General features: G+C 49.1%; 1 protein-coding gene across 12 annotated transcripts in view; it reads left to right on the forward strand.

Moving 5' to 3' along the window:
• Positions 1-258: 258 nt before the first annotated feature.
• The window catches only part of RAP1GAP2 (RAP1 GTPase activating protein 2), a 211,614-nt gene continuing 199,695 nt past the window's right edge, over positions 259-12,177 (forward strand). For 4 of the 12 annotated variants that reach the window (XR_011423417.1, XR_011423422.1, XR_011423424.1 and 1 more), the window contains exons 1-2: positions 288-430; positions 11,887-12,003. Coding sequence is in view for 7 of the 12 variants with exons in the window: in XM_070227888.1 (XP_070083989.1) it covers positions 381-430; positions 11,887-12,003 (167 nt within the window). In the remaining 5 variants the exon portion in view is untranslated. Of the gene's footprint in view, positions 431-11,886; positions 12,004-12,177 lie in introns of all 12 variants that reach the window. The other 8 variants (XR_011423419.1, XR_011423428.1, XM_070227901.1 and 5 more) reach the window with 4 other exon arrangements.

Raw genomic sequence — 12,177 nt, forward strand, 5'->3', positions numbered from 1 at the left:
TCGCAGTAGAACTTGGAGAACCCGGCTCCTCGCCCAGTGCTCCCAAGAACCCTGGCTCTTCCGCGCCGCTCTGCAGGCAGGCCGGGAGAAGGCAGCGAGGGGAGAGGCTGTGGTCTCCCCGGCAGAGGCGGAGGAGCGCAGTGACCAAGCCCTCGCCCGCTCCAGGGGCGGGGCCGGCGGCCGCCCTCGGGGGCTGAGCGCGGCGCTGTCCGCACCGCCTGGGCTCCGGCCCGAGTCGCCTCGTGCCCGCCCCGCCCGCCGGGCCCCGCGCCGCACACGGCCACGGCGAGCGCGCCCTCGGCACCAGCCCTGCGGCAGCCGGAGCCGCCTCCGCCTGGCGCCCCGCGGCGGCAGGGAGTGGGCGGCCAGCCGGGCGAGGCATGGCGAGCCGCCGGGCGCCGGGGGAGAAGCGCTGGCAGCTGGTGCGCTGGTGAGTGGGCGCCGGGGGGCGCGGGGCCTGGTGCGGGCGCGAAGCCGCGCGCGCTGCGCCCCGAGGCCGGGCTGGGCGCGGGAAGGAGCGGGGGCGCTGGCCCAAAGTTTCTTCTCGGGCTGAGATTGCGGGGCCAGGTTCAGAGAGAGGCGCTGGGCTACCTGGGCATAGCCATCCCGCGTCCCCGCGCCCGGTCCTTGCGGCTCTCCAGAGAGATCCGCGCTGGGACGCGGAACCCTGTCCCTGACGTCAGGGTTTGGAGCGACCCCAGTCCTCCTTCCACAGGCTCAGGGTCGTCGGCTGAGTTTCCCTCCTTCGGTGCGCCCCCCTCCCCTTCAGCTTTCCTTTTTGTGCCATGGGGGTCCTCTGTCTACCTCTATTCCTTCTGCTCCGGGCGGGGCCATGGACTTGGGCCCCGAGAGGGCACAACCCACAGCCCTCAGCTCCCCTGTTGAGGGAGATGCCCCCGTCCACCTACACAGAGACCCCTGTGGGTGGGCACTTTGGGGCTGGGAGCTTAGAGAAGGGGACCTAGGAGGTGGGGGAAGAGGTCCCTGTGTAGATGGGTGGTTGCCCCTACCCCCAGAACCGCCCAGGCTGGGAAATCAGAGCTTGCCGGTGTCAGGTTACGGGACTGCAGGCTGAGAGGGTTTGAGACGCATCGCAGCCGAGTCACCTGGGTTGGGCCCATGTCCCCAGTGTCCGAATGTTGAGGGCTGCTTCAGCCAGGGGCCTGACCTCTGCTTGGCGGGACTTAGAATGCAGGGCAGCCTGCTCAGCCCGCTGGCACCCTGCGAGGACTCCAAGAATCAAAGGAGAATGTCTGGCTGCACCCCTCCCCATCCCACATCATCCCTCCCATAGCAGGGCCAGGAGGCATCTCTTGAGGTACCATCTCACCAGGTACCTTCTGTAGCCTGAATACAAATAACAACAATAATATTATCATCACTAACAGCAACCTGGGCATCCTGAGCACTTCCTACTGGCTCCACCATATTCAAGATCCCAGCATTGACTCACTTATTCTTCACAGTGATACTCAGAGGAAGATATTAGCACCCTCATTTTACAGCGGAGGAAACTGAGGCTCAGAGAAGGAAAGTGGTTAGTCCAGGTCACCCAGCAAGCAAGTGGCAGAGTCAGGGTTTGAACCCAGGTCTCGCCCGGGGACTTAACTGCTCCTTTGTTTTGCTTCTTATTTTCTGGATCATCCCACCCAGGCTGGCCACATATCCAAGTTCACATTGTCAGAAAAACACAGCATGTCAGAACAGGAGGGGTCATTGGGTTTCCAGCCTGCTCAGCCCGCCCCCGCCCTGGGACGATTCCAAGAATTGAAGTCCAAATAATCAAAATTATTATTTAGCGGTGGAACCACTTTTCAAATGAAACCCCAATACATAAATCAGATAAAAGTAGAGTTGATCTGTTTGAAGAGCTGGTGGGAAGCTGGCAGTTTGTGCCCTCTTGCTGGAAAGGAGCTACAACCCCAGGACCTCTCAGATCAGTTTGCCTAGTTTAATTTCTTCCCTTATTTCACGGAGGAGGGCACAGGAAGAGTCTTAAAGGGGCAGAACTTGAATTCCTGCCCTGACTCTCTTTCTGCCCTGGCACTGCCTGGCTGGGTTGGATCTTGGGCTGGACCTGAGGATGCATGAATCATTGTTAGTGCCCTAATTAGGTTTTGGGTCACCTTTCACGCCCGGGTAAAAGCCCATGCCTTTGAGAAGGTCCTGAAGATGTGACTTGAGTGGTCAGGCAGCCTGGCAGGGAGGGCTGTTGGGGCCAGACACCGTCTGAACCCCATGGCATGCTCCCAATATGGTCAGCCTTGGTTCCTGGTTACAGGAGTTCAGGTGGAGTCAGTTTGCTTCACTCAAACTGGCTTATGAGAAAAAGGGAATGCATTGGTTCCCAGAACTGAAAACTCCAGGAACTCTCCATGTTTCAGGCACAACTGCATTCAGGTGCTCAAATAATGTCACCAAATAATGCTCTATTCTCTTTGTCTCTCTGCTTTCCTCTGTTCTGCTCTCATTCCCTTGTGGAGGCAAGGTGGCTACCGGCAGCTGCAGGCAGCGCTCCAAGTTAGAAACCCTCACGGACAGAGTGCTCCCCTTTTTCAGTGGTTCTAGCCAAAGTCTCAGGATGTCATCTCATTGACCTGACTTGGGTCACATGGCCATCCCTCAGCCAATCACTGTGATTGGCCAGGCTGTCATGTGCCCACCCATGGAGCTGGGACTGGGGTTAACTCCGCCCAAACCACAGAACTTTGAGTGGGAGAGAGGGTGGTGAATGGCAAGTCATTGGGCAACAAAGAGAGCTCACGCAAATCCACAATGAAGTTAAAAGGCAAACCAGAAGCTGGATAACAGCGTTTTCACATAACAGGTTAAATGTTAATTTGCTAAATGTAAGAAGTATTGTTATAAAAAAAATACCATAGGCTAGGTGGCTTAAACAACAGAAATTTATTTTCTCACAGTTCTGGAGGCTGGAAGTTCAAGATCAGGGTGCCAGCGTGGTCAGGGTTTGGTGAGGGCCCTCTTCCTGGCTTGCAGATGGCCCCCTTCTCACTGTGTCCTCATGTGACAAAGAGAGAGCACACGAGCTCTCTGGTGTTACTTCTTATGAGGACATTAATCCTATCGGCTCAGGTCCCTACTTACCCTTAGTTACTTCCACAAAGGCCCTATCTCCAAATATAGTAATACTAGGGGTCAGTATGAACTTGGGGGTGGGCGGTGGCACACACACAAACATTCAGTCTGTAATGCCTACCAAGAAAAACCTGGGAGTCTAGCTGGTGATTGCTTCAGGTTCAACACGTGAGAGCTGGTGGATGCTACTCACATCTGATTTGGGGGAATAACGTCTGAACATAAACCAGAGGAGCCAACTTTGGAGCCCAAGTGTGGGACACCACTGCAGCCACAGCAGATACAGAAGAGCAAGGACCTTCCCACAGCGGTTGTGTCCACCGGGGTGTGCAGGACTGGTGTTCAACAGTGCCACCTTGTGGTGCAGAGAGGCAAGAGCCGTAGAGGGCTGTTTATCCAGTTTTGTCTGCATCTGGTATTTCAGAAGCAGGACTAAGCAAGGCTCTGGGGTTTTTTGAAAATTCAAAAGCAAGATGTCAAATTTATAATAATATGGTTTGAGAGAGATGGAGGATTCAAGCAATCAACTAGAAAACAAGAGTCATGGAGGCTGGACCTGTGGCCAAGCGGTTAAGTTCGTGTGCTCCGCATTGGCGGCCCAGGGTTTTGCAGATTCGGATCCTGGGCATGGACCTGGCAACGCTCATCAAGCCATGCTGAGGTGGTGTCCCACATAGCAGAGCCAGAAGGACCTACAACTAGAATATGCAACTATGTACTGGGGGACTTTGGGGAGAAGAAGAAAGTTTAAAAAAAGATTGGGAACAGATGTTAGTTCAGGTGCCAATCTTAAAAAAAAAGAAAAAGAAAAAAAGAGTTATGACCAGATTTGTACCCTAAGCTATTGGTATAGGTCTACCAGTTCCACAGGAAATGTGTACGTCTGCAGAGCTGTTAAGCTCCTTGATAATAAGTTTTTCATCTATTCAGATTGGCTAACCTTTTAATATATTCATGGTACATAAGAGCATAGGAACACCTAAATAGTCACAGAATATGGGGCAAGACTGTCATGGTTCTCTCATAAAATAAAATGCTTCAAATGCCTTTTAAAAGTGAAAACCTGGCCTGCCCATTGGCCTAGTGGTTAAGTTTGTCATGCTCTTCTTCAATGGCCTGGGTTGGGTTCCCAGGCATGGACCTACACCACTTGTAGGCAGCCATGCTGTGGCAGTGACCCATATACAAAATAGAGGAAGATTGGCATGGATGTTAGCTCCAGGATAAATCTTCCTCAGCAAAAAAGGAAGATTGGCAAAAGATGTTAGCTCAGGGCAAATCTTCCTCGGCAAAAAAAAAAAAAGAAGAAGAAGAAGAAAGAAGGAATGAAAAATTGAAAACCCAAGGCAGAACCGTTGTTTAAGGTCTAACTGTGGTAAATTGCCATGTTTGGACTTGCGGGAGAATTGGGATCTTTCATTTTTTTTTTTTTTTGAGGAAGATTAGCCCTGAGCTAACATCTGCTGCCAATTCTCCTCTTTTTGCTGAAGAAATCTGGCCCTAAGCTAACATCCATGCCCATCTTCCTCTACTTTATATGTGGGACACCTGCCATAGCATGGCTTGGCAAGCGGTGCCATGTCCATACCTGGGATCTGAACTGGCGAACCCCAGGCCACCAAAGGGGAATGTGCAAACTTAACTGCTGCACCACCGGGCCAGCCCCGAATTGGTATCTTTTAAAAACTGTATCAATAATCCATTGAAATGTATTCTTTTTAAAAAAGTAGTGGTTTAAAACAAGAAGGAGATAGCACTGCAGACCTGTTAGAATGGCCAGATTCTGAACACTGATGACATCAAATGCTGGCGAGAATGTGGAGCAACAGGAACTCTCACGCATTGCTGGTGGGAATGCAAAATGGTACCGTCTCTTTGGAAGACAGTTTGTGGGTTCCTTACAAAACTAAGCCTACTCTTACCATACAATCCAGCAGTCACGCTGCTTAGTATTTACCCAAAGGAGCTGAGAACCTTTCTGTCCACACGAAAACATGCACATGGATGTTTATAGCATCTTTGTTCATAATTGCCAACACTTGGAAGCGATCAAGCATCCTTTGGTAGGTCAATGGATGAATAAACTGAGGCACATCCAGACAATGGAATATCATTCAGCAGCAAAAAGAAATGAGCTATAAAGCTGTGAAAAGACATGAAGGAAACTTAAATGCATATTTACTAAGTGAAAGAAGCTAATCTGAAAAAGCTATATTCTGTGTGATTCCAACTATATAACGTTCCGGCAAAGGCAAAACTAGGGAGACAGTAAAAAGGTCAGTGGCTGCCAGGGGTTTTGTGTGTGTGTGTGTGAATGTGTGCGTGTGTGGGAGATGAGTAGGCAGAGCACAGAGCATTTTTAGGGCAGTGAAAATACTCTGTATGATAGTATAATGATGGATGATGTTAAAAAAAACCACAACTCGTGTCCAGTTATCCTTTCAGAATAGCTCTCTTCCTTTGGACTCCTTCTCCAAATTCTCCTTAAACTACCAAAAATTAAATTAGAATTTGATTGGGTTCATCCGCTCAAGTTATTAAATATGTATGGGTTTTTCAGCATTCCTATTACATCTGAGGGCCTGTGCTGGGCCCTGCTCAGTTTCTGATGGGGGCGCCTGAGAGTCTGGGAGGGGGAGCTGACAAAGGCTAGAGGCCAAGGCTGTGTGAGTAGCTGAAAAGTGGAGCAGAGTGCTCTGGCAATTTTTTTTTTTTTTTTTCTGCTGAGGAAGACTGGCCCTGAGCCAACATCTGTTGCCAATCTTCCTCTTTTTTTGGGCTTGAGGAAGATTGTCACTGACCTAACACCCGTGCCAATCTTCCTCTATTTTGTATGTGGATACCACCACAGCATGGTTGCCGACAAGTGGTGTGGGTCCATGCCTGGGAACCAAACCCAGGCTGCTGCAGCAGAGTGTGCCAAACATAACCACTAGGCCACAGGGCCAGCCCCTCTGGTAATGTACTTTTTACTGGCTGAAGCGTATTTCATTGTAAGTTGGACCATAATTTCTTCACCTAGCCTCTATTGATGACCTTCTAGTGTATTTTGAATATTTTGATGTTACAAACATTGCTGCAATGAACGTCTTTGGATCTATTCCATGAAAACATGTGCAAAGATAGCAGTTGGATACATTCTTCAAAGTGAAATTGCCGAGTAAAAGCACGTGCACATTGTAAAAGATATTGCCAACCTGACCTCCAACGAAATCGCACCATTTTATATTCTCTCTAGGGTTGTGTGAGATGCCACTTTGCCCACAACTTTGCTCACCCTGGGAATTAACACACTTTTAAACCTTGGCCAATCTCACTGGTCAAAAATGGTCTCTCATTGTTGCTTTAATTTTCATTTCTTTATTTAAAGAAAAGTTGCATTTTTTCTTGTTTATTGGTTGTGTTTCTACTTTTGTAAACTACTCATTCATTTCCTTTGCTCATTTTTCCCCTGTTGGTTTGCTCATTGCAAAGTTTTTCATATTGATCTGTAAAAGCTCTTTGTTTATCATGGGTATTAGTCTTTTAAAAATTTTGTAGTAAATTTTATATTTTAGAACGGTTTTCGATTTACAGTAAAATTGAAAAGATAGTACAGAGAGTTCCCATATACCCCACACCCAGTTTCCACTATTATTAGCATCTTACCTTAATATGGTGCATTTGTTACAATAATGAGCCAATATTGATATATTAACTAAAGTCCATAGGTTATTCAGATTTCCTTAGTTTTTCTCTAATGTCCGTTTTCTGTTCTAGGGTTCCCTTTGGACACCACATTACATTGAGTTGTCATTCCCTCCTTAGGCTCCTCTTGGCTGTGACAGTTTCCTGGACTTTCCTTATTTTTGGTGACCTTGAAAGTTTTGAGGAGTACTGGTCATATTTTGTAGAGATTGAGATTTGCCTGATGTTTTTCTCACGGTTAGACTAGGGTTATGAGTTTTTGGGAGGAAGACCACAGGGACAGAGTGCCATTTTCATCATGTCATACCAAGGGTACATACTGTCAACGTGATTTATGACTGTTGACGTTGACCTTGATCACCAGGCTCCTCCTCTGCAGTCTCCCCCTTTCCATAGTTACTCTTTGTAAGGGAGTTACTACGTGGAGCCCACGCTTCAGCGGAGTGGAGCGGTGACCCACTTCCTTGAGGGTAGAGCATTTACATATATTATTTGGAATTATTCTGCATGGGATATTTATCTCTTTCCTCCCATTTATTTGTTTGTTCAGTCATCTATTTATATCAGTATGCACTCATGGATACTTATTTATTTTTTATAACAGCTTTATTGAAATGGAATTCACACACCATACAACTCACCCATTGAAAGTGTAAAATTCAGTGGTTTAGTATATTCACAGAGTTGTGCAACCATCACCATAATCAACTTTAGAACATTTTCATCACCCTCAAAAGAAACCCCACAACATTTAGCAGTTTCTCCTTCCTCACTTCCTTCCCCCCGCCCAGCCTTAAGCAACCAGTAATCTACTTTCTGTCTCTATGGATTTGCCTGTTCTGGATATTTCATATAAATGGAATCATACAGTATGTGGTCCTTTGTGTCTGGCTTCTTTTATTTAGCATAATATTTTCAAGGTTCAAGTTTCAGTATCTGCCTGACCTACCCCAGTGTTCAGCCTCAAAAAAGGTGTAACCTGTAAAGAGCCGGACCCTTCTTTCTTTTGGTGATGAGTTGCATGCTCCTGGAGGTGTCACCCCACCCTCACATCCTGGGGCCTGTTTCTAGGAGCAGCTCCTACCCTTCCTCTTCTCTTCTCATTCCCTTCAAAATGTCCCTGACAACGCCCAGGTCTCTTGACTCCTGCTCTCCCATGGATAACCTGAGATGCTTCTTCTTGCTAAAGTTTTAATGGCTGATAGTGGCTTACAAGGTTGACCCTCAGCAGTAGTTAATCTCCTTTGGTGTACTGTTCAATGGAATTTCAGGTAGCTGGCAGGTTAATAGGGAAGATATTTGGGGATGGGTGGTGTTCTGTTTTTCCTTTTATTTAGTGTGGTCCAATTCAGCAAATACACTAAGTTAATAAATTGGATTCGTTAATGGAGATAGTCTGTGTCACGGCATTCTGTGAAAGAAGCTTCCCGAGGATGTTGTGAGTGGATCACTGTTGTTCTTTTGAGTCTCAGGGCAGGCTGGCTCATGGACCAGAGGGCTGCATGAGGACGGATGGTGCAGGGATTTCAGAGACGATCAGACATGGTCTTTGCACTTGCGGGGAGACAGACAGGCACATAAATAACTCACGTACGGGCGGGCAGAGAGCAGCGCTGTGATCAAGGTTAAGCAAAGCCTCCTGGGAAACTTGGAGCTCTCTTGGATTCTGGCTGGGGGTTGGGGAGAGAGTTTTAGAGGCAGTATGGTTCGAGCAGTGGGGGCAGGGTCGGCAGGTGTCGGGTAGAGATGGAGGGAGGGCAGTTCAGGTCAGAGCACAGCCTGAGCAAAGGCTCTGAGGTAGGAAAAGGCAGGGCATGCTTGGAGAAGGACACACAGACCAGGAGTGCAGGGGTCTGTTGGGGTGCATGTGGAGGGGCAGCATGCAGTGGTGGGAAAGGCTGGGAGGGAACAGAGTGGGGAAGGAGTGGACGTCTAAGGTGAGCAGTTTGGACGATATTCGATATGCACTGGGAAGCCACTAACATTTTCAGGCAGGGGAGGAGCTGAGAAGATTTGTGTTGGGAAGCGGGGGCTGGTGTGCAGGAGGCAGAGGATGTGTGTGTGTGTGTGTGTGTGTTTGTGTGTAGGGACTGCTTAGGAGCAAACTGGATGCCTCGGGCTGAAGGTACAAGGAGGGCCTGGCCTCTGCGGCTTCCTGCATGTGCGCCCTTGGACTAGTTCACCTCCCTTTCCTGAGCCCCTTCTTCCCCATCTCTAAAATGGGCTCAGCTGGTTCCAAGGGGTTCGATGTGAGGCTTAGAGGTGAGACTGCAGGGAGTGGGTTTGTCTGTCATCGGTGAAGCCCGTAAGGCCCGTGACTGGTGAAGGCTCATAAAGATGGCAGGGAGGGAGGGTGATCATGATGACCACGTGCGTGAGCTTCCCTCGCATTATCTCATTTAATCCTAGCAACAAGCCTTCAAAGTGGTATTATTATTACAGTTTGCATTCTGCACAGTGGCAGGGGTGAGTGGTGGGGGAGAAGAGGATTAGGGTGGGCCTGGTTCCTGAGTGGGCCTGCTCTTCCCTCAGCCTGGGGGCCTGTGTGTGCCCAGTGGGGTCAAGGACAGACCTATTTGTGGTCTATCAGCCTGGGAGGGAGCGGACATCACTATCAGGCCTTGGTTCTGCCAGTGTCTTTGGACAAGCCCTGTGCCTGCTCTGGGCCTCATGTCCTCATCTGTAAAATAAAGCTGTCAGACAAAATGAGTGCCTTCTTGGGGCTTTTTTTTTTTTGGTCCTGATGACCTAAGACTTCATGATCAGCAGAGTTCTCAAATTAAAAAAAAAAAAAAAAAGATACTTTTTGAAAACAGAGAGCACAACTGGAAGGACTTGCAACTAGAATATACAACTATGTACTGGGGGGCTTTGGGGAGAAGAAGAAGAAGAAGAAAGAAAGATTGGCAATGGATGTTAGTTCAGGTGCCAATCTTGAAACAAACAAACATAGGTTATTCACATGGTTCAAATTCAAAAAGCACTGAAGAGTTACAATGTTCCCCAGCCACTCAATTCTCCTTTTTGGAGGCAACTAGCGTAACCAGTTTCTCCCATAGAGATGGCAAGAGCATGTCATTCAGGATGGAGGAGCCCAAGGTGGGGGATGGGATTAATCAGAGTGGGCTTCCTGGAGGAGCCAAAGTTTGAGCCAGGTTTTGCAGGAGGGGAGTCATCTCAGGGCAGGAAGCAGGTCACAGAGGAGGGTCATATCCCAAACGGAAGTTGTGGTCTTCTCTCCCAAACCTCTCCTGTCCAGCGCGAATGGCTCTACAGCCAGCTGCCTGCACATACCTGGGAAACCACTTTGCTGTCTGTCTCCCCCTCACCTGTGTCTAACCCATCACAGACGCCAGCCAGCGCTACCTCCTTAGCTCCCATTTCACTGCATCTCCAGCACTGTCCCCCTATACCAGTCACCATTGTCCCACCTGGACCCCTGCAACAGCATCCAACCTGGCTGCCCTGCCATTTCCCACCCCGCAGCCTGGACGATCTTCCCCAAATGCCTATCAGATCATGTCCAGGAGACCAAAGGCAGACAGGCCAGATGCTCTGGTTGGGGAGGCCACAGCGGCAATGAAAGCCAGCAACCCTGCCTTCTGGGAAATTCTCTCCTCCAGCAAATAGCCTGTGCCCCACTGGGCAGTGTCAGAGCAGCCGCACAATTTTTATCACAGCACTTCATGCAGTTTGTAATTTCACACACACTCACATACAACCTTTGGAACAGTAATCCCCCTCCCCTACGAAAAGATACATTGTTAAAAGTCAGTGCTCTACGCCCCACTCCCCCAGTTCCCTCCTCTGCCCACCCAGGTAACTACTTTTATCAGCTTTTCTGTCTCCAGAGTTTCTATGTGTAAAGATAAGCAACCATGAATTCATACTTTAGTCCCTCCCCTCTTTTAGCATAAATTACACATACTTCTCTTTCTGCACTTGATTTTTTTCTGTTAGCAATGTATCTTTGCATGATGGCACACAAGAACACCCTCATTTAAAACGCTTGGAATGGCTGCACACTTTTCCTATAGGGAGGCACCATGATTAACTTAACCAGTCCCCTATGGATGGACGCTTGAGTCATTCCCAGTCTTTTGCTGTTATAAACAATGCCACAGATGACCTCGTCCACATGTTAAGATCTGTAGATAAAGTCTCCAAAAAGGAATCGTTGGGCTACAGGGGAGCTGCATTTGTGATTTAGATGGATGCTGTCCAGTTGTCCTGCAAAGAGGTTTTACCAATTGACACTCCCGTTGGTAACGGATGAGAGGGCCTGTTTGTAACGATATATTTGTTCATGTGATTACTTGATGGTTTCTCTCCCCACAGCCCGTAACTCCAGGAGGGCACAGATTGTTTCTTTTGCTCATCATTGTTGGCACTCAATAAATGCTGAATTAATGAATGGACTCACGGGTCTACCAGGAGGGGGTGGCCAGAGTGGGAGGGATCTTTTTCTGTTGCCCTTCCCCAGCCCAGCTTCTCCAGCCTTACTCTGGGCTGACTGTCCATCCCCAGGGTGGCTGGGACACTGTGAGAAAGCCTTGAGGTGCTGGAAGATCTAATCCTGACTGCTGATTCATGACCCCTACTCCAGAGCGGCCCTCTCCTGCTGTGAAATCAAGAAGTCCAGTGTCTCAGTCCTGTAAGGGGCTTGGAGAATGGATCCTTGTCTGATGCTCGAATCCCCTGCCCAGCTTCTGCTTACATACCTCTAGTGACGGGGAACTCACCTCTTCCAAGTGACTCCTTTCAACTTCAGACAGCTGACTTTGGAAAGCATTTCCAAGCACAACCAGAAGGACCTACAACTAGAATGTGCAATTGTGTGCTGGGGGGTGTTGGGGAGAAGAAGAAGAAGAAAAAGAAAGCATTTCCATCTGTTGAGTTGAAACCTGCTCCCTGTAGCTGCCTCCTCTTCAGGGAACTTTAATTGTGACCCTCTGGAAACAGGGCTCTCTGGCAGATGAACAGGGGGATCCTTAGGGACAAGTACCCCTCATCTGTCTTTTCCAGCAAGCAGGGCCAACTCCCCAGAGGAGCTCTGCAGAGCCCTGCCTGCCTGCTCCTCACTCTCTCCTGTCCTGCCTGCAGGTACGTGCAGGAAGGGCGGTTCCGAATCGAGGAGAGGACGCTGACAGCCTTCCAGTGGCTCTACAGCCCGCAGCAACATCGCATCCTCAGCCGCGCTGACCTTGAGTCTCCCTCCAGGTAAAGGGACCCACAGTCCTTATGCTTATTCTCCAGCTGGAGTCCAGGCCCCCCAGGTGGTACTTACGCAGCCAGCCTCACACTGGTCCATAAGCCCATAGCGGGGAACCATTGTCTTCAGTGGTAAAGAGGCCTCTCAGGGCCTGGAAAGAGTTTGTCAGCCTGGGTTCTTAT

The sequence above is a fragment of the Equus caballus genome, chromosome 11 (assembly GCF_041296265.1).
Source record: "Equus caballus isolate H_3958 breed thoroughbred chromosome 11, TB-T2T, whole genome shotgun sequence".
NCBI lineage: Eukaryota > Metazoa > Chordata > Mammalia > Perissodactyla > Equidae > Equus > Equus caballus.